At 41.8% G+C, this 27,912-nt stretch overlaps 1 protein-coding gene across 6 annotated transcripts in view; it reads right to left on the bottom strand.

The window, feature by feature from the left end:
- LOC105491658 (zinc finger protein 391) overlaps window positions 1-26,530 on the bottom strand; it is a 47,547-nt gene extending 21,017 nt beyond the window's left edge. Inside the window, exons 1-3 of one of the 6 annotated variants that reach the window (XM_011758245.3) lie at window positions 26,190-26,530; window positions 4,323-4,427; window positions 111-3,586 (exon numbers count right to left, since the gene is read on the bottom strand). In XM_011758245.3, coding sequence (XP_011756547.2) covers window positions 2,432-3,508 — 1,077 coding nt within the window. In that variant the 5' untranslated portion in view covers window positions 3,509-3,586; window positions 4,323-4,427; window positions 26,190-26,530 and the 3' untranslated portion in view covers window positions 111-2,431. The other 5 variants (XM_011758244.2, XM_071097454.1, XM_011758242.3 and 2 more) reach the window with 5 other exon arrangements.
- Window positions 26,531-27,912: the final 1,382 nt, after the last annotated feature.

Genomic DNA, 27,912 nt, shown 5'->3' on the forward strand with positions numbered 1-27,912 from the left:
TCCATTTCTAGTAATGAAGTTAAAGGCTCTGCAGGGAATAAAATAAAAAGCTACAGGAAGATGTGAATCAGTAGAATCATAACAATTAGAATTTATTGAGTATTTACTATATGTCAGGCACTGTTTTACTACTTTACATAAATGAACTCACTTATTCTTTACAATAGTCTCATGAACTGGAAAGCCAAGAGGTCAGCATCCCAGGAGATCTAAAGGAGTCAGTCTAAATAGTCAGTTATATATGTAAATTCAAGGAAAAACAAAGTGGGCCAAAACACCTATGAGGTTACCTCATCATTCAAAAGACTAAAAACATTATGCTGGTAAATTAAACCCTATGCATTTAGATTAAAACTAGAGTCCAGGCTGGCATTGTACTATGTATTATATGAGGCTTATAAAAGATTTAGGATGATTTACAACTTCAAAACAGCTTATGTAAAAAAGTACTTGTGAAAGAACCAGAAAACTAAAGAAGGTGTCTAACACAGGAGAATAATGCAAATCATCACTACAAAGGATTTCTAAGAAGGTAGGGGACTGAAAGTATCACAGAGTCAGGATATGAGTGTGGCATTTAGAAAAGGGTAGAAAGGGTTTCTGGAATACAAAGAAGAAAGCAGGACATGTAAAAGTGCCAAGGAATGGTTTGAAAAGAAGCAAAGTGTGAGAAGAGGGTATAGTAGGGACAAAAAACAGACCTGCCCGCATGCATTACCTTTGAGAAGAGAAAGGAAGTAAATTAAGTAGATCAAACTATGAAAGGTCTTTAGGTTAAAGAAGTTTCCATTTGGGGCAGAGGTCACTGGGAAACTGTAGACTATTTTTTAACAAAATAGTAGTTTAGTAAGGAGCTAGATAATGGTAGTGAGTCAACAGTGATCAATTTAGTAATCTAGGCACAAGGTACCAAGAATTTGGAAGCAGCAGTAGAAAGAAAGAAATCAATTATTAATCTATATCAAATAAAGTCAAGTTGATTGATTACAGAGGATAAAGAGGAATCAGTGAGCAATAATTACAGGGCATTCAGTGTCTACTCAACACTTTGTGATGTTTTATATCAATCAATAACAAGATTTCTGGCAGGTGTGGTGGCTCATACCTGTAATGTCAGTGTTTTGGGAAGCCGAGGTGGGAGAATTGTTGGAGTTCAGGAGATGGAGGCCAGCCTTGCCAACATAGTGAGATCCTGTCTCCACAAACAAATTTTAAAATTTTGGGTGTGGTGGTACACACCTGCAGCCCTAGCTACTCAGGAAGCTGTGGCAGGAGCCCAGGAGTTCAAGGCTACGGTGAGCTATGATTGTGCCATTGCACTCCAGCCTGGGCAACAGAGTAAGACCTTCTCTCAAAAATAAAACAACAAACAAACCAAGATTTCTGTCTTCAAGAAGTGTGTAATCTAGTTGCACTACCTCAAGTTTTATAACTTGATGAAATGAGATTATTCTGGCCTAACCCTGGTCCTAAATCACAGAGCTGATCATTGACAATCAAAGAAATGCTGGGAGGTAGGAAAAGTGTAGATCAGCACAGAATCATAGATCCTGAAAGAAGCTCAAGCTTTAAGGTATAACAGTGGCCAAAAGTGCCAGTTCTGCAAATGTCAAGTAGAAAAAGGACTGAGAAATAGGCACTGGGTTTGTCCTTGAGAGATCAATCTTCCAAGATTGGTGAGGGTCAAAGCCACAGAATATAAGTTTCATGAAGTCTGTAAATGAAAGAAAATTTAAAAAACAAAACAAAAAACAGCACAGCATTTGGCAACTTTTTTTCCCGAGATCATGGAGGAACGTCTCCAAGGTTTTTGGAACATTCTTGGTAAAAATGTGATAAAATAACACTAGGATTAGTTAGGCACTAGTAAAAAAATGAGTTATACTTTGAGGAAAAATGCTACTACAAAAAAGGTAAGAGAAGGAGGAAGATGAGAAAAATCTGTCTTTGCAAGTCAAGAGAATGAATTTGCCTCAACACTATTATCCCCAGATGGTAAGAAGTTTTTGGTCCTGCTCTGAAGCCAGATCCCTCTCTTCCGGTACTAGAGCCAGCAAGTATGAAGACACACACACAGGATTTTCTCTTCATGTGAAGGGGCGGATGTGGCTAGAAAACAGAGGATTACCTCGTGGTTCAGGGACCCACGCTTGATGGACTAGATTAGCAGAGAAACTACAAGGTGTCAGGTAGCTTTATACTCTAAAGTTGGAGCCCTTCAGAATATTAGATTGCATATGTTAGGTTTTTTGAGTCATCCTTTTGTTTTATTGCAAACTTATTTGAGATGGATGAAAAGAATGAATGAAAGCTTAAAACGGGTATAGGTATCTAATCAGAACAAGTATATATATACTTGAAATTTATATATTTCAGTGGTGGGAGGTTAGGTATATATGTTCTTGTGCTAACATTAATAAAAGCTCAGATATTACTCTTTAGTATGAAGGTGCTGATGTCTGATGAGAGTTGAACTCTGACTGAAGGCTTTTCCACAGTCATTACATTTGTACGGCTTCTCCCCGGTATGAATTCTCTGATGAATAATAAGGGATGAGCTTCGACTGAAGCCCTTTCCACACACTCTACACTCGTGGGGCTTTTCTCCAGTGTGGATTCTCTGATGTTCTGTAAGAGATGAGCTTCGACTGAACATTTTCCCACAGTCATCGCACTCATAGGGGTTCTCCCCAGTGTGTGTTCTCTGATGTTCAATAAGCGATGAGATCCAACTGAAAGCTTTTCCACATTTACTGCATTCATAGGGATTCTCTCCAGTGTGTATTCGTTGATGCTGAATTATGGTTGAACGGTCACCGAAGGCTTTCCCACATTCATTACATTTGTAAGGCCTTTCTTGAGTATGAGTTCGCTGATGTTGACTAAGGTTAGTGCTTCGGCTAAATGCTTTTCCACATTCACTACATTCATATGGTTTTTCTCCAGTATGGATTCTCTGATGTAGACTAAGATGTGTGCTCCGGCTAAAAGCTTTTCCACATTCATTGCATTCATAAGGTTTCTCTCCAGTGTGAGTTCTTTGATGTTCAGTAAGATGTGTACTTCGGCTGAAAGATTTCCCACATTTGTTGCATTCAAAAGGCTTTCCTCCACTATGAATTCTACTGTGTACAAGAAGGTCTGATTGGTAACTAAAGGCTTTTTCACATTTATTGCATTTACAAGGTTTTCTTTGTGAGAAAAGTCTTTGGTGTTTAATTAAATCTGAATTATCTTTGGAGTTTTTCCTAGATATTGGGGATCCATCTCCCTTTGGAATTTTCTGTTGTGTGTCAAGGTTTGGGCTTAGACTAAATTCACTGGATTCAGGGCCTCCCTCCCCCATGAAAATTTCTTCAAGTGTCACTGACACTTTTCTGACCACTATGTTCTCAAAAGAGGATTTCTTCTGTGCAGGACATTTTGTCTGCCTTGATAATTGGCCTTCATTTTTAGAGGCTTCTTCATTTGTAGGAACCTGAGCAGTATTCCCTCTGAGGCTTTCCATTGCTGACCCTGAAAACTCTAGTTTTTTGGAAAAAGTCTGATTGGTGTTGATGCTTTGGTTCAGTTCAAATCCCTCTATCTGAAAGACATTTAAAGTGTAAATGTCACCTGTGTCTACTGTGGAGAGCAAAGAAAATAAACCAGCAGAGAAAAGACAACTAATTTGAATTCATGCATACTAGCAACTTTATGTGAGGAGAAAACAAAAAAGGGTAGTGGAGGAGAACAAAGCCAGAAGAGATAAGAGGCAGAATTTTTGCAGTGGGCATGGTGAACACAGAGACATCAAGAAATATCGAAAGAGTTATTGGGTAATATGCTAACCCAAACAAATGGAAATGAGCAGGTGTACCAGCTGATGACAGAGAGTTGGGGATTAAAAGGTAGCTTTTATGGTAGCTGATTAGTCATGGAAAATGAGAGCAAGGAGAAGGATGAGAAGAATCGAGACTCTCAAACGTAGAAAAAAGAAATGGAAAAAAGAAAGATGACTTGATCAAGCCTGAATGCAATCATTTTCCTGGGATTGAAAGAGAATAAAAATTTCAGAAATAATAACTACCACACTGCTCTTCCCATTTGCCTCTCAACCCTTCTTCCAATTATTATACTTCAGGTATTCTTCTAAAGAAGTCTACAGTCCTAGACTATCAGAGATTTAGCAGAACTTAGACATCATCTAGGCCAACCCACTCATCTGACAGATAGAAAACAGATTGAGTCACTTGCCTACATGACCCAACAAATTGCAAGGGCTTGGACTAGAACTCATCTTCTCAACATCAAATTGGTGGTCTTCTTATGACACTACTTACCTAGACAGTAGAGGCACTGCCCTCTTCAGCTTTCCTGAAGATCCAACATCTACTGTTATTCTTCCTCCAACTGGGTGATAAAGTCCAATTCACATGCTGGGGTTCCTGCAAATTAGAAATGATTTAACACAAGGCTGCTGGTGCTGAAGACACAGAGCTATCCAGAGCTCAATCTCAGTGTTTTTATCTATAGAAAAGGTAGAGTGAGCTTTCACAGGGTCTATGGCAGGAGGGGCTGGAGAAAATGAGTCTCTGAAAGGGACTAAAATTAGATGCCAAAAGACGGGTTACATACACACACACGGGTTACATACACAAACACATACACATCAGAATTACTTATGACACTTGTTACTCCAGATATCTGAACCTTGCTTTGGATCTAGCAAGTCTGATGGGACCCAGGCATTTGTATTTTAATAAGTTCACGTGACTTGACAAGTTGAATGTCCTTAGAAATACAGTCTAGGTTGCTTGAACAAAGTGCTAACTTGGACTATCATCTGCCCCCTAACATTCTTCTCACAGCAGGCGGGTATAAAACAGAAACTCAGCTTCCCATAGGACAGGAGGCCCCTTCTCTCTACAAAGGGGTTGAAACTTCCCAAAGATCTCAAGTTTCCCAGGTACTAGACAGTTAGCTTTCCCAGATAACTCTTGTTTAAAAAGCAAACACCTCACATTCATATTGCCTGGCACCAAGTAGTATGTTCATCTGAACACTGACAATGTTGTTTTCCACTTGTATTATAAGAAGTGAGAGCAACAGGGCAGCAAGGACCTCTCCTGGAACACCAACCTATCAGAGTGTCCAGCAGAATATCCTGGCTCCAGCAGCCTTTGTCAGGAAAATAAGAAGATCTGGGAACCTGTGCTTTTTCTTCTTGCCCATCCCTGGACTCTAAATTTCCTCATTAAAGCTTGTTTAACCCCTTCTCTTAATTAACTTGGAGCCCTTGTGTATTAAAGGAGGCAATGAACTGTATAACAGTTCCCCCAAATATTTCTGCTCACAGCATAATTTGAGATCCATGAGATTAGAGAGTTAATCTGGCTTCATAAAAATCTTTCCTTTCTCATAGACTGGGACCTCTCAGATGTGGAGGTTAGCCTTGGAGGATATGTGCCAAGAAGCCATGCATGGAGAACCTCAAGTAACATGATGATGCCGTCTGTGTTCAGCTTTGCCAAGAACATGCCTTTCAACTGAAAACAGGGAAGATAAAAAGCACTACTACTGGGTTGATGCAGAAGTCAGAATTTCTTATTATAGAATCTAACATTAAGATCCAATTGCTGTGGGGCGCAGTGGCTCATGCCTGTAATCTCAACTCTCTGGGATGCCGAGGCGGACAGATCACTTGAGGTCAGGAGTTCGAGACCAGCCTAGCCAACATGATGAAACCCCGTCTCTACAAAAATTAGTTGGGTATGGTGGTGCATGCCTGTAATCCCAGCTACTCGGGAGGCTGAGGCTGGAGAATTGCTTGAACCTGGGAGGCAGAGGTTGCAGTGAGCTGAGATCGCAGCACTGCACTCCAGCCAGGGTGACAGAGTGAGACTCTGTCTCACACACACACAAAAAAGATCCAATTGCATACTTTATGATGCCAACATTCCTAAATAGGAATTTGCCTTACTGCTACCTTGGCTAACTTCCATTCTTGCAGCTCAGATCCTTAAGCTCCTCCATTGTTATCTGATATGGTTTAGATGTTTGTTCCCTCCAAATCTCATGCTGAAATGTGATTCCTCCCCACCCTCCCCTGAAAAAAAGAAAAAAATGTGATTCCCAATGTTGGAAGTGGGGCCTGGTGGGAGATGATGGGATCATGGAGGCAGATTCCTCCTGACTGGTTTAGCAGCATCCCCTTGGTGATAAGCGAGTTCTTGCTCAGTTAGTTCATGTGAGATTTAGTTGCTTAAAAGTTTGGGACCTCCCCACCCTTGCAGTCTCTTGCCCCTGCTCTTACCATGTGACATGCTTGCTCCTCTTTTACCTTTCACCATAATTGGAAACTTCCTGAGGCCCTCTCCAGAAGCAGATGCTGGAGCAATGCTTGCACAGCCTGCAGAACTGTGAGCCAATTAAATCTCTTTTCTGTATAAATTACCCAACCTCAGGTATTTCATTTCCATAGCAATGCAAGAATGGCCTAACACATTATTTTATTGTCAGTTCACTACTACCTTTCTCTTTTATTATAGTGATCCTCAAGATGGCATCCTAGGGAGACTTTGGGGGAATTTGTGAGGGTGTTTTGGGTTGTCACGATTGGATAGTACTATTAGAATTTAATGGGGGCCAGGGATGATAGACATTCCTGCAGAACAAAGAACTGTCATTTATCCTACCTGACTTTCAAAAAAGTTGTTAATAGTTACCTGAAACTAAAACCTAATAACGCTTTATGCATACATACACTATTTTGCATAGCTTTAATATGTATTGGAAAATCAAGGAAATATACATTTTTTTTCTTTCTTTTTTTGAGACAGGGTCTCACTCTATCACCCAGGTTGGAGTGCCGTGGTACAATTACAATTCACTGCAGCCTTGACCTCCCCAGGTTCAGGTGATCCTCTGACTTCAGCCTCCTAAGTAGCGAGACTACAGGCACACACCACCATGTATGGCGAATTTTTATCTTATTTTGTAGAGATGGGGTTTCACCATGTTGCCCAGGCTGGCATCAAACTCCTGGGCTCAAGTGATCTGTCCACCTCAGCCTCCCAAAATACTGGGATTACAGGCATGAGCCACCGAGTCCAGCCAAAATATACATTTTTAGTTTCAATGTTATTAGGAATTTTTCACCATTTCAGGGAAGTAAAGCCACTTATAGTATTAGATTAACAAATATAATTCATAAATCAGGCTGCATTTGTAGTTGAATTCACAGTGGTTCTAATAGGTGTAAGCATCTATTTCATCCAGTCATTTACCTGCTGAAATGCATATTATTTGATTATAAATAATTTTCCTTTTCCTTCTCCTTCATATTCTAGTTAAGGTAACATATTGATACTTTTGAAATTATTTCATAGGTAGGTAGTATAATCTATGAATTTTATTTCAGAATAGTAAAGGGAATGGTAGGTCTGAAGGGTAGAGAAATAATTCTCTAGTGCAATGGAACTAAAATATTGACAATTACATGATAGATGAATACTGCATCTCCCAGTAGGTAAATTACAAAGCCTCTAAAGCTACTAAAGCAAAAGTTCTTGTCCCCAACAGAAGTCTCTGAAGATTTGAGAACACCCATACTGCCATAAGGTAATATGAGAACTAATGGGAATGTTGTACTTAGTGGAATATTACTACATTATTAAATATCATATCCCATTCTGGAGAAGAGAGATTGTTAGGAAATATTTAATTTTTGGAGGCAATATGAAAGCAGGGAGATCCAAAATTTGAAGATTTTTGCAAACTGTCTCACTAGAAGAACTCTGAAATATAGGATATCTAAAAGTAGGCCGAATATCCTGACAAGAGAAAGAACTATGACAGAGTTCTTGGATATGGCCAAGTTGAAGTTCACTCTCATGCTTATTAATATTTTAATTACTGTCAAACTGTGCCAATTTGATATGAGACTATCTATAATCAACTAATGTATATATACTATGTATTAGGCTGTTCTTGCATTGCTGTAAAGAAATACCTGAGGCAGGCCGGGCGCGGTGGCTCAAGCCTGTAATCCCAGCACTTTGGGAGGCCGAGACGGGCGGATCACGAGGTCAGGAGATCGAGACCATCCTGGCGAACACGGTGAAACCCCGTGTCTACTAAAGAAATACAAAAAACTAGGCGGGCGAGGTGGCGGGCGCCTGTAGTCCCAGCTACTCTGGAGGCTGAGGCCGGAGAATGGCGTGAACCCGGGAGGCGGAGCTTGCAGTGAGCTGAGATCCGGCCACTGCACTCCAGCCTGGGCTACAGAACGAGACTCCGTCTCAAAAAAAAAAAAAAAAAAAAAAAAAGAAATACCTGAGGCTGGGTAATTTATAAAGGAAAGAGGTTTAATTGGCTCATGGTTCTGCAGGCTGTAAAAGCATGGTGTTGGCATCTTCTCAGCTTCTGGTGAGCCTTCAGGGAGCTTTTACTCATGACATAAGGTGAAAGGGGAGCAGGTATATCACATGGTGAAAGCAGGAGCAAGGCAGGAGGGAGGGGCCACAGACTTTTACACACCAGATCTCACAAGAACTCACTCATTATTGCAAGGACAGCACCAAGCCATGAGGGATCTACCTCCATGATCCAATCACCTCCCATAAGGCTTCACCTCCAACACTGGGGATTACAATTCAACATGAGATTTGATGGGGACATATATTCAAACCATATCATTCTGCTTTTGGCCCCCAAGTCTCATGTCCTCACATTGCAAAATATAATCAGTATTTTTAGGGGACTGCTCAACAGTACCCTAAAGTCTTAAGTCACTCTGGCATTAACTCAAAAGTCCCAAGTCCAAGTCCAAAGTCTCATCTGGAGATGAATTTCTTCCACCTATGAACCTGTACATTACAATTTATTTACTTCCAAGATACAATGGAGGTGCAGGCACTGGGTAAACACTCCCATTGTAAAAGGGAGAAATCAGCCAAAAGAAAGGGCTACAAGCTCCATTCAAGCTCGAAATGCAGCAAGGCAGTCATTAAATCTTAAAGCTCCAAAATAATCTCCTATATGTCCTACATGTAGGGCACAATGGTGGAAGGGGTGGGTTCCCAAAGTCTTGGACAGTTCCACTTCTGTGGTTTTGCAGAATTCAGCCCCACATTGCTCTCCCAGGTTGTTGAGTGCCTGTGGCTTTTCCAAGCACAGGGTCTAAGCACAGGATCTACCATTCTGGGGTCTGGATGGTGGCTCCCTTCCCACAGCTCCACTAGGCAGTGCAGTGGGGACCCTGTGTGGGGCCTCCAACCTCACATTTCCCCTCTGGACTGCCCTAGTAGAGGTTCTCTAAAGGGGCTCTGCCCCTTACAGCAGGCTTCTGCCTGGACACCCAGGCCTTTTCATACATCCACTTAAATCTAGGCAGAGGCTGCCAAGCCTTCTTTACTCTTGCACTGTGCATATCCACAGGCTTAACACCACATGGAAGCCACCAAGGCTTACAGTTTCTACCCTCCAGAGCAGCAGCCTGAGCTGTACCTGGGCCCATTGGAACCATGGCTGGAGCCCAAGCAACCAGGATTTAGGAGCAGCCTCCTGGAGTGGTGCAGGGCAGTGGGACCCAGGATCTGGCCCTGAAATCCTTAAGTCCTCCTGGGTCTCTGAGCCTGTGAAGGGAGGCATCGCCTCTTAGATCTCTGAAATGCCTTTCAGGCCTTTTTCCTGTTTTCTTGACTATTAGCACTTGGCTCCTTTTTAGTTTGCAAATCTCTCTAGTAAGTGGTTGCTCCATGGCCTGCTTGAATTTCTCTCCTGAAAAAGCTTTTTTTTTTTTTCTTTTTCTCTGCAAATTTTCCAAACTTTTATGCTCTGCTTTCCCTTTAAATATAACTTCAAACTTTAAGTCACTTCTTTCCTCCTACATCTGTGGACAGACAGACTGTTAGAAAGAGCCAGGCTACATCTTCCTAAGGCATAACACATATGACCTTTGCTTTAGTTCCCAATAAGTTCTTCATTGCCATCTGAGACCTTGTCAGCCTGGACTTCACTTCCATATCACTATCAGCATTTTTGTCACAAACATTTAACCAGTCTCTAAGAAATTCCAAACTTTCCCTCATCTTCCCATCTTCTGAGCCCTCCAAACTCTTCCATCCTCTGCCTGTTACCCACTTCCAAAGTTCCTTTCACATTTTTAAGTAACTTTATAGCCAAGCATGCTCCTCAGTACCAATTTGCTGTATTAGGCCATTCCTGCATTGCTATAAAGAAATACTTGAGGCTGGGTAATTTATAAAGAAAATAGGTTTAATTGGCTCACAGTTCTTCAGGCTGTACAACCATGGTGCTGGCATCTGCTCAGCTTCTGGGGAGACCTCAGGGAGCTTTTACTCATGGTGGAAGGCAAAGGGGCATCAGGCACATCACACGGCAAAAGCAGGAGAAAAGAGAGGTGGAGAGGTACCACACACTTTTACACAACCAGATCTCATGAGAACTTATGCATTATCGCAAGGACTGCACCAAGCCCTGAGGTATCGACCTGTAAGATCCAATCACCTCCTGTCAGGTCCCATCTCCAACATTTGGGATTACAATTCAACTTGAGATTTGGTGGAGACACGTATCTAAGCCATATCATACTGTACAGTGCAAGCGTCTCAAAGAGTAGTTATTTTTTTCATTTCAAATAAGCTCATTATATATACAACTGTATTATGCATTAGATGTGTTAGTGTATGTGACACATATGATAGATAGATACAAACTCCACTAGAGAAACTTTCTACCTAGAAAAAATAAAAAAAGAACTTGTGAAAGGAATCTAACTTGGAAGTAGTCTCCAGAAACGGCCTTTCTTTGGGCCTGTCTATTCTAAGAATTTTATGAATATTGACTCATTTTAACTCTGTGAGAGGGGAATTATTATTATTCCCGCAATACAAATAAACAGTGTAAGTACAGAGAAGTTAAGTAATTTGGCACAAGGCCAAGTAATAAATCCTAGATTCAAACTCATTATACCATACAGTATGTGTTGCTTCTCAACAGACAGGGAAAGAATGCCTGAGTCACACTTTCTGTTTAGGGGCCTGTAAATGGCCAAGAAACTAAACTCCACTGATGTCAGAAGGATATCAGCATGACCTTGACTTCAGAGTGGCGTAGGGGTGTAGAGAGTGATGACCTCCCAGAGCCAGTCCCTGAAACGCTGCAGTAAATCTCAGCCACACTAACAGCCCTATCTGTGTAACCTATGGAGTAAAGTCTCTGGCCTTGGCCGGGCATGGTGGCTTATGCCTGTAATCCCAGCATTTTGGGAGGCCGTGGTGGGCAGATCACCTGAGGTCAGGAGTTTGAGACCAGCCCAACATGGTGAAACCCAGTACTACTACAAATATAAAAATTAGCCAGTCGTGGTGGCACGCACCTGTAGTGCCAGCTACTCAGGAGGCTGAGGCAGGAGAATCACTTGAACCCAGGAGGTAGAGGCTGCAGTGAGCCAAGACTGTACCACTGCACTCCAGCCTGGGTGACAGAGTAAGACTCCATCATCTAAAAAAAAAAAAAAAAAAAAAAAAAGTCTCTGGCCTCCACTGAAGTGCAAGTGGCATCCTTAGCACAATTCAGGGAAACATCAGATAGAGGCCCAGAGCTACAGGCACTGACTAGGTAAGCTGGATTTTGGTTATAGCTCCATTGGTAGCTATATAGAAATCAGGGGAAAATAAACAATCTGGTTTTGTGTCTCCTCACCTGAAAAATGAAGATGCTGGACTTGATTTGTCCAAAGCTATCTGATACCCAGTAGTTTAACTTTAGATCCCAAATTTTGAGGCACATAGCCATCTGCCTAGACTAAGGGGAGAGAACTACAATGAATCTACTCTTTTTCAAATCCTCACAGACATGTAAGATCTCAAGGTCCATGTTTCAGATAAAACCATTCAAGAAATAGGCCAAAAAAAGCCTGTGTTCATTAATTAATCTAATGACAAATTAGAGTGAGGGAGTGTTGAAGATATTAAGAACAGTCAACAGCCAAATAAAGAATAGTCCCCTTGGCGAAATTTGGCAGACTCATCTAAGAAGGGACAAATGTGTCTCTGCTTGCCAAGATGGAACACACTTTCAGAAAAGAGAGAAGAATACTTAATTCATGTGGAATATGGATCTTATGGAGAGGTAGACAGTTGCCTTTCCATCATCTGCCTCCACTTGGTTTTATTTTTAATGAAAGGCAGAAATGGGCAAAGGTCATAGTCTAAGGCATCCAGAACCTCTGTCTAGTAATGTCCACATCCAGCCCTGTTGAATGCAACCCTAAGGATTAAGAAGTAAAACGATTGGGAGGCCGAGGCAGGTGATCACCTGAGGTCAGGAGTTCAAGACCAGCCTGGCCAATATGGTGAAACCCCATCTCAACTAAAAATACAAAAAAATTAGCTGGGCGTGGTGGCGGGCCCTGTAATCACAGCTACTTTGGGAGGCTGAGGCAGGAAAATCGCTTGAACCCAGGAGGTGGAGGTTGCAGTGAGCCGAGATAGTACCACGGCACTCCAGCCTAAGCCACAAGAGTGAAACTCTGTCTCAAAAAAAAAAAAAAAAGTAAAATGAATGCCCAAAGTAATCCCATCTCCTCTCAGATATAAAGAAAATGACAATGGACACTTATGTCTGGGTTTCAAGTTCATCTTTTATGATAAAAGACAGATCTGAGCCAAATCCAAACTTTCTCTAAATTCTTTAAGTGATCCAACCTCTTTGACATTCTCTTCATATGGTGTATGAGTTCAAAGACACTATGGCACTAGTCCCCTTACTTCTTCCTGAGGGTCAAAATAGAATACAGATGACACTGCTTACAGCTGTGCTTCCTTGGTCAAGTCACCTTTCTGAAAAATCTTGTCCCACATTATAAAACACTATTACTAGCATGGGCTTGTCTTTTCTCACAAAGCTTTCATGAATACTGCAAGTTAAACTATGGCAAAACATTTACAATAAAGAATGATATATAGTATAAGGGAGATGATGCTATTGCTGTGCTCATCTCACATCAATGAATTTGAAAACTGTGATGGTATATGTTTAAGGAAAGATGCTGTCAGAGGATTTATGAGGCTCCCTTCAGCAGCTGCTGCTCTAGAGCATGGAGAGATGCATTCTTTTTCCCGGCTTTGGAGGATGTATATAAGATGGGAAAGGGAAGACTAGCGGATGTGACAAAAGTTTCAGTGATAGCCCCCAAACATATTTCAGAGAGGCCAGGAGGTTAAGGCCTGTCTCCACAATGTTAGGCCCATACCTTTTTCCAGAGTCCATCCAAGGGATTCCTCTACCTTGATGTGGAAAGTTGCCGCTCCTTTTATCCTTTCTTCCTCATCCTTTCATTATTTGAGTCACCTTACTGCTCTGTGGATACTGTATTCCCACAAAATCATTATTCTCTTAAGTGGTCACAACATGCTGCTGCCCTAGCCAACCTGGTGGTTTGCCATTCCTTTATATGACTAACTTTCTAGCACTAACAGCGCTGGCCACCACTGTTACCCTAATTATCTAAAATTCTTTTGACATTGCCAGTCTCTCCTATAATCAATTCTTGATCCAGGGATAATTCTCCTTTATTTTCCACCCCCTTCAGAAGGAAGAAGGTTTTGAAGAGTCTGGAATAGGGTTTCTCCGGGTGCTTTGTTTTGTGGCACTAGGTTGATTGCTTCCTGGAGTCTTTGCCAATCCACAAAGCAATCAGCAGAAGTGCCTAGGCAGCCTCAGTTTAACCACAGAATAGAGAAAATCTTGTCCTACCAAAGGTGATCTTCAGGTAACAATGTTCACAGAAATTGGCTCAAAGCACAAACTCACACATAAAGCACAAACACACACACAAAGATCCACAGTAACTGTCAATACACCTACAACAAATAATTAACAACTACTTTATTCAAGTACCAATCTTCATCACCAGAACCAAAACCTAAGGACTGGCACTCACTAGCCTCTACAACTTAAGCAAGTAATTCTTTTTTTTTTTTTTTTTTTTTTTTTTTGGTGCAGGGGAATGGAGTTTCACTCTTGTTGCCCAGGCTGGAGTGCAATGGCGTGGTCTCGGCTCACTCCAACTTCCGCCTCCTGGGTACAAGTGATTCCCCTGCCTCAGCCTCCCGAGTAGCAGGGATTACAGGCGCGCACCACCACTCCCACCCAATTTTTGTATTTTTAGTAGAGAAGGGGTTTCACCATATTGCCCAGGCTGGTCTTGAACTGCTGACCTCAGATAATTCGCCCGCCTTGGCCTCCCAAAGTGCTGGGATTACAGGCGTGAGCCACTGACCCCGGCCGAGCAAATACTTCATCTCTGTGTGCCTCAATTTCCTTATCTGTAACATGGGGATAATAATAGTACACTATTTCATAGGGTTGATGCGAGGATTAAATGAATTAATGCAGGTAAAAACTCTTGGAGCAGTGCCTGCACTCAGTAAGCACCAGGGAAACACCCCAGTACCGAAGCCCTCCCTCGCCCAGCTAGAGGGGAAGCATCTTTCTCATCTCCCAGGGACACACCCGGGGAAAACCACTGGCTGTCACTGCCGCAGAGGAACTAGGCTGGCCCGCCCGTGAGACGAGTGCTGGGGGCCCTCTCGACCCCTCGCCACTCAGCTTCCCAACCGTGGAGGTACCTCCTGACCCGACCTGCAGCCAAACCACCCGCGACCCTTTCGCCCGCTTCCTTCGAAGAAACCGTGTTTCCACTTTCCAGAACCTCCAAGAGCACCCACCTCGGTCCCGGGGCCCTGTAAGCCCCACACACCGGCCGCCTCCGGCCGAGTACCCCCAACACACCCCGGGCAGGTCCCGCACTTGGAGCGGAACCTGAGTGCGCGGGGCTTGGGGAAGTCGGAAGGATTAAAGAGAAACCCACGCGTCGAATCGCTGCTCCAGCGCCCATCAGGTTTCCTAGGATCACAGGCACTCTTCCACTTAGGCTGCTGCTGATCATGCTCTGCTCGGTATGCGGGGCCAGGCATTGTCTGAGCAGTCGCTTGGACCTCAGTCTCCTGACGCCGACGACCAGTTGCAAAACAGAGACCACAGAGAGTGGGCAACATATCAGCGGCGGTCGCAGCTCTGCGCCTGCGCCCGAGAGCCAGCGAGAGCAGGGCTGTGCTGGGATTCACTTTCCTGAAAGTTTTTGCAAAGCCCCTCCCCTGGTATGTGAGAGGCTGAGAGGTTGGTGCTAGAGGCAAGAGGAAGGGGGTCTGCGAGAGGTACCGAAGACCACCTTAATGCACTACAAAGTATAGCCTACACCGGTGGTTCATAGAGTTTTAAATAGCGTACATAAATAAATCACCAAGCGAGCTTGTTAAAATACAGCTTCACAAGATTTACACTCCGAGATTGAGTCATTGGCCTGGGACATTGCATTTTCAACGGGCATCCCAGATAATTTTGATGCAGGTGGTCTCTCCAAACTGGCTCCGTTGCACAATCTAGATGCTTAAATACGGTTAAATGCAAGACACGTCTCAAATTTCACCAAAAGAAAAAGATAAATAAAATCAGGACACTACCATAATCTAGTAGATTTTTTTAAATTCCAGATAATTTTAATATAAGGTAATGAAGTTGCATAATGTGCCCTGGGAGTTCAGAGTAGGGGAAACTTATGGAACGAGGGACATTGGAGTGGTTTAAGCAATGGAAGATTTAACGGAAAACATAGAGGAGGGCAACCTTACAAATGGTTGAGGAACTAGAAGAGTGGAACGCATGTGCAAAACTGCAGATCTGATATATGACAGCTGTGCACAAGTACCATAGAAACATCAAGTAAGTATAAAGCATGAGCCTTGACGTACAAAGGAGCAAGATCCAAATTATAAAGCTGGAAAGAATTAGATAAAATCTAATTTTATCATTTTCTATTTTTAAAAATTAAAAATACTTTCAAACTGTGGTAAACTACGCATAACATTAAAGTTACCATTTTAAAGTCATACAATAAAGTTTTTAGTGTATTCACAACAGCACCATCACTATCTAATTCTAGAACATTTTCATCATCCCTAAAGATGCCCATTGAGCATTCTCTATTCCCTGCTCCCCACAGTCCCTGGTAACCTTTATTTTATATTATGTTTCTATGAATTTGCCTGTTCTAGATATGCTGTATAAGTAAAATAATACAATATTTGTCCATTTATTTCTGGATTATTTTAATTAGCATAATATTTTCAAGGTTCATTAATATTGCAGCATGTATCCTTCATGCCTTTTAATAGCTAAATAATATTCCATTGTGTATATGTGTGTGTTTATACATAAACAGTGTATAAATATACATACATAATATTTTGTTTATCCATTCATCTCTTGTTGAACACTTGGGTGGTTCCCGCCTTTTGGCCATTGTGAATAATGCTGCTATGAACATTGGTGTACAAGTATCTGAGTCACTGTTCTCAATTCTTTGGGTATACACCTAGGCATTGAATTGCTAAATCATGTGGTAATTCTGTGAACAGCTTTTTTGAGGAACCATCAAACTGTTTTCCCTAACAGCTGCATCGTTTTACATTCCCATCGGCAGTGCAGGAGGGTTCTAGTTTCTCCACATCTTTGCCAACATTTGTTAACTTCTGTTTTGTTGTAGTTGTTGTATTATAGCCATCCTAATGGGTATGAAGCTTTATCTCATTGTGGCTTTGATTTGCATTTCCCTAATGGCTAGTGATGTTGAGCATCTTGTCATGTGCTTATTTGTATGTCTTCTTTGGAGAAATGTCTGTTCAAATCCTTTGCCTATTTTGAAGTAGGTTTTGTTGTGTTGCATAAGTTTTTATATATTCCACATATTAATTCTTCTTCAGATATATGATTTGCAAATATTTTCTCCCGTTCTGTGAAGTTTTTCTCTCTTTTGATAGTGTCCTTTGATGCATAAAACTTTTTGATTTTGATCAAGCTCAATTTATTTTTATCACCTGTGCCATACTTGAAAATTACATTCTCTAATAAAGATTTTTATGTTTTCTGCTAAGAGTTTTATAGTTTTACTTCTTAAATTTAAGTCCTTGATCCATTTTGGGTTAATTTTTATAGATGGTGTAAATACTACAACTTTATTATTTTGCATTTGGATATCCAGTTTTTCCAGCACCATTTGTTGAAAATACTGTCCATTTCCGATTGAATGGTCTTGGCACTTGTTGAAAATCAATCAACCATATATGTGAGGTTTATTTCTGGGCTCTCTTATCTGTTTTATGGGTCTATATACCTATTCTCCAGCACCACACTCTTTACGTTACTGTAGGCTTGTGTAAAGTTTTGAAATTATGAAGTGTGTGTCTTTAAACTTTATTCTTTTCTTCAAGGGTTTCATTGGTTATGTAATGTGATTTTCCATATGAATTTTAGGGTGGGATTTTCTATTTCTGCAAACAAAGGTTGAAATTTTTATAAGGAATACATTGAATCTGTATATCAAATAGTATTATCATCTTATCAATAGTTAGCCTTCCAACCCATGAACATGGGATGTCTTTCCAATTATTTAGGTCTTCTTTAATTTCTTTAAGCAATGTCTTGCAGTATTCAGTGTACAGATCTTTCACTTCCTTGGTTAAATTTATTCCTAGGTATTTTTATGCTATTTCTAGTATGTATATATTCATTGCCATAAATTCCCCCTAAGCACTGCTTTCACAGCATTCCATAAATTTTGCTAAGTTGTGTTTTCATTTTCATGTAGTTCAAAGTATCTTTTAATTGCTCTTGGCATTTTTTCTTTGACCCATGTATTATTTGGAAGTGTATTGCTTAATCTCCAAGTATTTGGGAGATTTTCCAATGAGCTTTCTGTTATTGATTTCTAGTTAAATCTATTGTCATCTGAGATAAGTCACTGTATAATTTCTATTCTTTTAAATTTATTAAGGTATGTTTTACAGCCCAGAACATGGTCTATATTGATTAATGTTCCATGTGAGTTTGAGAAGAAGGAGTATTCTGCTGTTCTTGGATGAAGTCTAAGATGGCTATTATATCCAGTTGATTGATGATGTTGTTGATTTCAACTATATCCTTACTGATTTTCTGCTTCCCGGATCTGCACATTTCTGATAAAGAATATTTAGGATTTCTGTGACAGTAGATTCATCTCTTCCTTCTTGTAGTTCTATCAGTTTCTGCCTCATGTATTTTGAAAGTCTGTTTTTAGGTGCATACACATTAAGGATTATACCTTCTTAGAGAATTAACCCCTTTCTCATTACATAATTCCCCTTTTTATTCCTGATAGCTCTCCTTGCTTTGAAGTCTGCTCTGTCTGAAATTAATATAGCTACTTCTGCTCTCTTTTGATTAGTGTTAGTATGGTATAACTTTATTGATTTACTTTTAATCTATATGTGTCTTTATCTTTAAAGTGAGTTTCCTGTAGATAGCATATATTATTTCTTCACAATCTCTGCCTTAAAATGGTGCATTTAGACCACTGATGTTGAAAGTATTATTGATATAGTTGGATTAATATCTACTATGCTTGTTAACTGTTTTCTATTTGTTGCCTTTGTTCTTGTTATTTTTGTCTACTGCTTTTTTCTGACTTTTTTGTTTTAATTAAACCCTTTATATGATTTTATTTTTCTTCTTTATTAGCATATTAGTTATACTTCTTTTTTCTAAGTGGTTAATCTAGAATTTGCCATGTATATTTATAACTAATCTGAGTCCACTGTCAAATAACACTATAAAGCTTCATGGGTAGTATGGCAAGTACCTTATAATAAAAAAAAATTCTTTTTTTTTTTTTTTGAAATGGAGTCTTACTCTTGTTGCCCAACCTGGAGTGCAGTGACACGATCTTGGCTCACTGCAACCTCCACCTCCCATGTTCAGGCTTCTCCTGCCTCAGCCCCCTAAGTAGCTGGGATTGCAGGTGCCCGCCACCATGCCCAGCTGTTGTGGGAAGTCAGGGACCCCAAACAGAGGGACTGGCTGAAGCCATGGCAGAAGCCATGGCAGAAGAATATAAATTGTGAAGATTTCATGGACATTTATTAGTTCCCCAAATTCATACTTTTATAATTTCTTACGCCCATCTTTACTGCAATCTCTGGACATAAATTGTAAAGATTTCATGGACACTTATCACTTCTCCAATCAATACCCTTGTGATTTCCTATGCCTGTCCTTAATCTCTTAATCCTGTTATCTTCATAAGCTGAGGAAGATGTATGTCGCCTCAGCATGCTGTGATGATTGCATTAACTGCACAAATTGTTTGTAGAGCATGTGTGTTTGAACAATATGAAATCTGGGCACCTTGAAAAAAGAACAAGATGCCAGCAATGTTCAGGGAACAAGGGAGATAACTTTAAACTCTGACTGCCAGTGAGCCGGGTGGAACAGAGCCATATTTCTCTTCTTTCAAAAGCAAATAGGAGAACTATTACTGAATTCTTTTTCTCAGCAAGGAACATCCCTGAGAAAGAGAATGTGTCCCTGAGGGGAGGCCTCTAAAATGGCCACTTTGGGAACAGCTGTCTTTTACGGTCGTAGACAAAGGGATGAAATAAGCCCCGGTCTCCTGTAGCGCTCCCAGGCTTATGAGGACGAGGAAATTCCCGCCTAATAAATTTTGGTCATACCGGTTGTCTGCTCTCAAACCCTGTCTCCTGATAAGATGTTATCAATGACAATGCGTGCCTGAAACTTCATTAGCAATTTTAATTTTGCCCTATCCTGTGGTCCTGTGATCTCACCCTGCCTCCATTTGCTTTGTGATATTTTATTACCTTGTGAAGCATGTGATCGCTGTGACCCACACCCTATTCGTATACTCCCTCCCCTTTTGAAAATTGCTAATAAAAACTTGCTGGTTTTAAGGCTCAGGGAGCATCACGGAACCTGCCGAAATGTGATGTCTCCCCCGGACACCCAGCTTTATAATTTTTCTCTTTTGTACTCTTTCCCTTTATTTTTCAGACCAGCCGACACTTAGGGAAAATAGAAAAGGACCCGCGTTGAATATCGGAGGTGGGGTTCCCCTGATACCCAGCTAATTTTTGTACTTTTAGTAGAGATGGGGTTTCGCCATGTTGGCCAGGCTGGTCTCGAACTCCTGACCTCAGGTGATCTGCCTGCCTTGGCCTCCCAAAGTGCTGGGATTACAGGCGTGAGCCACAGCGCCTGGCCAATAACAAAATAATTCTAATTTCTTCTTTCTGTTCCTTGGTTCATTGCTGTCACTCATTTTGCATATACAGAAGTATACATAAGAGTGTGTGTATATTTAATTGAATATACACAATATATCATTGAATAAATACATTGTTGTTATTATTTTGAACAAACTTTTAGGTCAATTAAAAATTGGCTGTATTACATCAACTAAGAATAAGAAAAATGTTTTTATTTTACCTTTACTTATTCATTATCTTTTTTTTTTTTTTTTTTTGAGATAGAGTCTCACTCTGTCACCCAGGCTTGAGTGCAGTGGTGTGATCTTGGCTTACTGCAACCTTCGCTTCCCAGGTTCAAGCAATTCTTGTGCCTCAGCCTCCTGAGTAACTGGGATAACAGGCATGCACCAACAAACCAGGCTAATTTTTGTATTTTTAGTAGAGACAGGGTTTCACCATGTTGGCCAGGCTGGTCTCGAACTCATGCAAGACAGGTCTACTGACAACAAATCCTTTAACTTTTGTTTCTCTGAGAAAGTCTTTATTTTTCCTCAACTTTTGAAGGATAATTTTTTCAGAGTACAGAATAGGTGGTTTTTAATCTCTAAACACTTAAATATTTCACTCCACTCTCTTCTTCCTTGCATGGTTTCTGAGAAGTCAAATGTAAATCTTATCTTTACTCCTCTATATATAAGTTGTTTTTTCCCCTCTATGGCTTCTTCGAGGATTTTTCTTTAATTTTGATTTTCTGTAGCTTAAAAATATTATCCCTAGGTGTTCTAGACTAAATGTTTGTGTTTCCCCAAAATTTATAAGTTGAAACCCTACCCCTCAATGTGGTATTATTAAGAGATGGGGCCTTTAAGAAGTAACTAGGATTAGATGAGGCCGTGTGGGTGGGGCCCTCATTAATAGGATTAGTGCCCTTATAAGAGTCATGAAAGAGCTTATTTCCTTTCTCTGCTCTCCACCATGTGAAGATACAAGAGCTTAGCAGTCTGCAACCCAGAAAAGGGCCCTCACCCAAATCCAATTATGTTGTCACCCTGATCTCAGATTTTCAGAACCCAGAGGTGTAAGAAATAAATTTCTTTTGTTAATAAGGCACCTTGTCTACGATAATTTGTTATAGTGACTCAAACTGACCAAGCTACTAGGTGTAGTTTTTTTAGGCATTTATTTTGCTCAGTGTTCTCTAAGCCAATTTGATCTGTGGTTTGATATCTGACATTAATTTGGGAGAATTCTCAGTCATTATTGTTTCAAATATTTTTTCTCTTTCTTTATTCCTTCCTTCCCCACCCCCTGTCTTTGTGTCTCTCTCTCTCGGTGTCTTTCTTCTTTTTTTGGTATTCCTATTATACCTATGTTATACCCTTTTGTAGTTGTCCCGGTCCTTAAATATTCTGTTTTTTTCAGAATTTGTTCTCTTTGCTTTTCAGTTTTGTGTTTGGTTTTTTATGAGACAGGGTCTGACTCTGTTGCCCAGGCTGGAGTACAGTGGCACAGTCTCAGCTCACTGCAACCTCTGCTTCCTGTGTTCAAGCCATTCTCCAGTCTCAGCCTCCTGAGTAGCTGGGACTACAGGCATGCGCCACCACTCCCAGCTAATGTTTGTATTTTTGGTAGAGATGGGGTTTTACTATGTTGGCCAGGCTGGTCTTAACCTCCTGACCCCAAGTGATCTGCCCACCTTGGCCTCCCAAAGTGCTGGGATTACAAGTGTGAGCCACTGTGCTCAGCCTGCTTTTCAATTTTGATGCTTTCTATTAGGATAAACATCAAAATCAGAGATTCTTTTTTTCTGCTATGTCTGGTCTACCAATAAGGCCATCAAAATCATTTTCATTTCTGTTACAGTGCTTTTAATCTCTAGCATTTCTTTCTGGTTCTTAGAATTTATATCTCTATGCTTATATTACCTATCTATTCTTGTATGGTGTCTACTTTACCCATCAGAGACTTTAGCATCTTAATCTTCTTAATCATGGTTGTTTCAAATTTCTGGTATGAGAATTCTAACATCCCTACCATATGTGAGTCTGGATCTGATGCTTGCTCTTCCTCTTCAAACTGTCTGTATTTGTTTTTGTTTTGTTTTATTTTTTGCCTTTTTCACACGCCTTGTATTTTCTTGATATCTGCAAATGCTGTGCTGAGTAAAAGAACTGCTGCAAATAGGCCAATTTTTTTTGCTTTTTTTTTTTTTTTGGTTTTTTTTTTTTTTTTTTTTGAGACAGAATTTCCCTCTTGTTGCCCAGGCTGGAGTGCCATGGCGCAGTCTCAGCTCACTGCAACCTCTGCCTCCCGGGTTCAAATGATTCTCCCGTCTGAGCCTCCTATAATGATAAATCAGTCTCCTGAGTAGCTGGGATTACTGGCGTCTATCACTATGCCTGGCTAATTTTTGGTATTTTTAGTAGAGATGGGGTTTCATCATGTTGGCCAGGCTGCTTTTGAACTCCTGATCTCAGGTGATCTGCCTGCCTCAGCCTCCCAAAGTGCTGGGATTATAGGCATGGGCCACTGCCCCCAGCCTTTTTTTTTTTTTTTTTTTTTTTTTTTGAGATGGAGTCTTGCTCTGTCACCCAGGCTGTAGTGGCCCAATCTCGGCTCACTGCAACCTCCACCTTCCGGATTCAAGCAATTCTCCTACCTCAGCCTCCTGAGTAGCTGGGATTACAGGTGCATGCCACCACGGCCCAGCTAATTTTTGTATTTTTAGTAGAGACAAGGTTTCACCTTGTTGGCCAGGCTGGTCTCACTGACCTCAGGTGATCTGCCTGTCTTGGCCTCCTAAAGTGATGGGACTACAGGTGTGAGCCACCACACTCAGCCTAAAACTTTTTTTGAGACAGAGTTTTGCTCTGTCACCTAGGCTGGAGTGCAGTGGCATGGTCATGACTCACTGCACCCTCCACCTCCTGGGTCAAGCACTCCTCCCACGTCAGCCTCCTAAGTAGCTAGGACTACAGGCACATACCACCATGCCTGACTAGTTTTTCTGTATAGACAAGATCTTACTATGTTGCCCAGACTGGTCTTGAACTCCTGGGCTCAAGCAACCATCCCTAGGCCTTTAGAAATGTGGTATCAAGGTATGGGGGAAGGGGAAGCATTCTATAGTTCTTTGAGTAGGTCTCAGTCTTTTGGTCAGTCTATATCTCTGGATTGGAAACTTCACACCTTTCTCAGTTTCCCCTACCCCCCTTTGGTGGGACAGGATGACTAGAGTGGGCTAGAGTTGGGTATTTCCCTTCTTCCATGTGGGAGGCTAGAGATGACTGGAGTTGGGTATTTCCATTTCCCAAGGTCTGTTAGGTCCTGATAAAAGCCCAGCAGGTTAGGCTCTGGTTAAATAGTTTTGTTTTTGTTGTTGTTGTTGTTTTCTAGATACTTAATTCTCACTTCCATCTGACTCAGTTGTTCACAATTCCCTTTAGATCCTCCTTATGTCACTTGCCAGGTTGTGTTCTCAGAACCATTACATTACATTATTAACTCATTTAATCTTCATGACAATGGGTGGAAGGAGCCACTTAGGAATAATATCAAGGGACAGCAGCGGCCGGGCGCGGTGGCTCAAGCCTGTAATCCCAGCACTTTGGGAGGCCGAGACGGGCGGATCACGAGGTCAGGAGATCGAGACCATCCTGGCTAACACAGTGAAACCCCGTCTCTACTAAAAAATACAAAAAACTAGCCGGGCGAGGTGGCGGGCGCCTGTAGTCCCAGCTACTCGGGAGGCTGAGGCAGGAGAATGGCGTAGACCCGGGAGGCGGAGCTTGCAGTGAGCTGAGATCCGGCCACTGCACTCCAGCCTGGGCGACAGAGCGAGACTCCGTCTCCAAAAAAAAAAAAAAAAAAAAAAAAAAGGGACAGCAGGAGGCACCTAAATACCTAGTTTTACAAACTTCAAACTTCAGAAGAATGTTCCCTCCCTCCCTCCCTCCCTCCCCTCCTCCCCTCCTCCCCCCCTCCCCCCTCCCTCCCTCCCCTCCTCCCCTCCTCCCCCCCTCCCCCCTCCCCCCTCCCCCCCTCCCCTCCTCCCCTCCTCCCCCCCTCCCCCCTCCCCCCTCCCCCCCTCCCTCCCTCCCTCCCTCCCTCCCTCCCTCCCTCCCTTCCTTCCTTCCTTCCTTCCTTCCTTCCTTCCTTCCTTCCTTCCTTCCTTCCTTCCTTCCTTCCTTCCTTCCTTCCTTCCTTCCTTCCTTCCTTCCTTCCTTCCCAGAGTCTTGCTCTGCCGCCCAGGCTGGAGTGCAGTGGCACCATCTCGGCTCACTGCAACCTCTGCCTCCTGGGTTTGAGCGATTCTCCTGCCTCAGCCTCAAGCCCTTACTATTACACCCAGCTGATTTTTTTGTATTTTTAGTAGAGATGGGGTTTCACCATGTTGGCCAGGCTGGTCTTGATAAGGTTATACCTTATCAATGGATGGAAACTGATTTAGTTTCTATTTTAAGTATGAAGAGACTGGATCCCAGAGATGTTGTCATTTGTAATACGGAGATGTATACAAGATCAGGCAGAGGAGCTAGAGAGCACATACACACATATGCCCCAATCCAAAAAATACCACAGTGAGATAGTATAGGAAAAAGACTGAACTGAGAATAGAAAGGGATTCTAATCCTAGTTTTGCCATTTGCTAGTTGTGAAACTTTAATAACATCTTGGGCCTGTTTCTACAGCAATTAAGAATATGTGCTCCTGTAGTTAAATCAAGTGAATGACCTTGGGTGAGTTACTTAACCTCTCTGTGACTATTTACTCTTCTGTAATGTGTTAATAATAATTCGTTCATTTCAAATAGCAAAATTCTTGACAATCTCATGATTTCAGCAAACAAGATAATCTTTTTTTTAGTGAGAGTAGCAAGACAAAGCTGGGCATGCCATTTTTAAGGAAACAATAAACATTTAAAAAGAGTGATTATTGAGGCAGGAAAATAGGGCCTGGAGGCAGGGAATATACAGCTGGTGCACACTTCAGGTATAACAGGAAATATCCTCTCCATATGGCTTACACCATAAATGACTTTGTAACTTTACTTCATCCTCTCCATTTACATAGGGCTTACGGAAGTAACCAATTGAATCCTCTAGGGGGTATTTAAACGCCCAAAACTTCTGTACCGGTATCTTTGAGTTCCTATGCTTGGTACCCTGTGGAGTGTACTTTCACTTTCAATAAATCCCTTTGTCTCTTCCTTGCTTTGTTTGTGCGATTTGTTCAATTCTTTGTTCAAGATGCTGAGAACCTGGACTCCCTCCACCTTTAACAATTATGACACTTTACAGCTGCTACAGTATCATTTTGGTAGAAATATTGCTTGACGTTAAGTTTGCAGCAGCCTGTCAGTGTCATTGAGTCTGGTTAATAGCAGGGCTGATTTTTGCCTTCTCAAATGCGATAAAACATGTAAAGTACTTAGAAGACAGCCTGACATACAGTGTGTGTTTAATTGGCTATTTTTATTGTAAAATAAAGGTGTCTGATTTTTCTGGGGCCCTGTGATTTTTAATTAGTGGTTTAATGTTTGTGTGTTATAAAAAGAGATAATGAGAACCTGTTTTTGTCCTTTGCTTACTAGAGAGCTGTCAATGATGTAATGCAGAGGAACTTTACTGCATACAAATTATTCAAGTTATACCCTAGTCACAGTGAAAGTGTCACATAGATCAGACTCTCCAGCCGCCATGCCTACACCTCCCAATTAGGATCTCAGGCCTGTGCTAGCCACGTCCCAAACCCTAAATCTCTCCAGCCGCAGACAGCACTGGGAAATGTATTCTGCGTGCAAGAGCCAGCCAGCCCACAGCCAGTCAAGCGTACTTCAATTCGGACAGGTAAACCCTTTGTCAGCGCGCTCCTCTGCGTACTGAGTGTCAGTTGCACCTCTTACCTGATAGGTGGGTGGGCACTCGCCTGTGGAGGAGCCTGAAGCTTCCAGGGGTGCCTTGCTATTTCAGAAGAAAGCGGCCAGAAGGAGCGGGTGGGGAGCACTGTAGAGGTGGGAGTGGAGGCTCACTTTTATACCTGCGCTTGTCGCTTATTCCAAAAGGCGTAGGGGAGCCCGGGACGCGCCCTCCAGGGCACTGGGCGTGCAGTGTATCCTGCGGGAACCCGGGCCAGCTCTGGGCCATGTGGGGTTGAGGGTCGTGGAAGGTTTCTAGGCGCAGGAACGGCGGCGACTGTGGCTACTGACACTAAGAAGGGTCCCCGGGAGTTTTGCGAGGAATTATTCAGAGGGTGACGACGGCCAGCGGGCGCTGGTTATAAAATTCCAGGCTCAGCCCGGCCTCCAGAGGTCAGAAATAGGTGGTTGCCTGAGACGGAGGGACGAGGCGAACTCCCGGAGAGCCACAAACTGGAGAAGCCGCTCCCGCTGACTGGGACCAGGGACTCTCCCAGAAGAGGCCGAGGGTCACTAAGGAAATATAACCAGTGGTAGTGCAAGGAACGGAACCTGCGTGATGTCACAGTGGCTGGAGCAGGTAAGGTGGAGGCTACGACTTTGCCTGAAGAGAAGTAAGAAATAGCTCAAGAGCGAGTGTGTTCTGGGAACTGATTTGAGGAAAGAGAGCTTTCCCTTTCCCCACGTGAAGGCTGAGGAAAACACACACACACACACACACACACACACACGAGTTTTCGTGTGAGAAATTGGGAAGAAAGCGAAATTTCACGCTTGTGTAGTAGGGGCTGTATGAAGACGACCAAAACCCCTCTCCGGGTCACTTCAAATGTACGCACCCCTTTCCCCACGCCAGCCTTTTATCTATCAAAGTACAATGGAAACTGCCTGGTTTGGTTAATTAATTTTAAAATTATCATACAATAAAATTGACATGGGGGAGGCATACTGTTCTGGAACATGTTTAGATTCGGGTAACTACCACCAGAGGATACAGAGCTGTTTCATTCACTCCAGAAAACTTCCTTGTGCTACCCCTTTATATTTTCACCCTTTCCCCACCCTTAGTCCCCGCAGCCACTGATTGTTCTCCATCTCTATAGTTTTGTGTTTTCCAGAGTGCCATATAAGTGGAATAATACGGTGTGTAACATTTTCACACTGGCTTCTGTCCCTCAGTATGAAGCCTTTAAGGTGGCCATATTATTGTGTCACTTTCTTATTTTTTGCTGAACATTGTTATTGCTAAATAATATTGTATATAGATGTATCAGTTTTTAAAAAAAAAAATCTCACCTTTTGAAGGACATTTGTATCATTTCCAGATTTTAATAATTATAAATGATGCTGCTGTAAATGTTCACCTACAGGTTTTTGTGTGAACATACATTTTTCTTGAGCCTGGATTTTGAATCCAAACAGGTCCGAATTTGAATTCTCGCTTTGAAACTTATTGGCTCTGTGGTAACCTTAGGCAAGTTATTTAACCTTTTGGGGGGATTTAACTTTCATAGTTAAATTGTTGTGAGGCTAAATTACCCAATATATCTCAATAGTTTTCAACTCTTTCAGACCAAGCAGGCTCTTTGTATAACAAGTATTTTGTAATGCCCCCATTTCTATCCAGAAATAAAAATTCATTACCTTGGCAATAAGCCTAACCTACATATTTTAAAGCTATATGATGCCCTAACTCTAACAATAAAGGAGAAATGAAAGAGAACACACTGCAACTCAGGTTGATAAAATGATCGAATCTCAGTAAAATTCAGAACAAAGTACCTTGATTTAGACCATAGTTGTCCTTATAGAAGATCATCATATATTAGCACTGGAAAAAAAAAA

Source organism: Macaca nemestrina, chromosome 5, assembly GCF_043159975.1.
Source record: "Macaca nemestrina isolate mMacNem1 chromosome 5, mMacNem.hap1, whole genome shotgun sequence".
In the NCBI taxonomy this organism is placed as follows: Eukaryota; Metazoa; Chordata; class Mammalia; order Primates; family Cercopithecidae; genus Macaca; species Macaca nemestrina.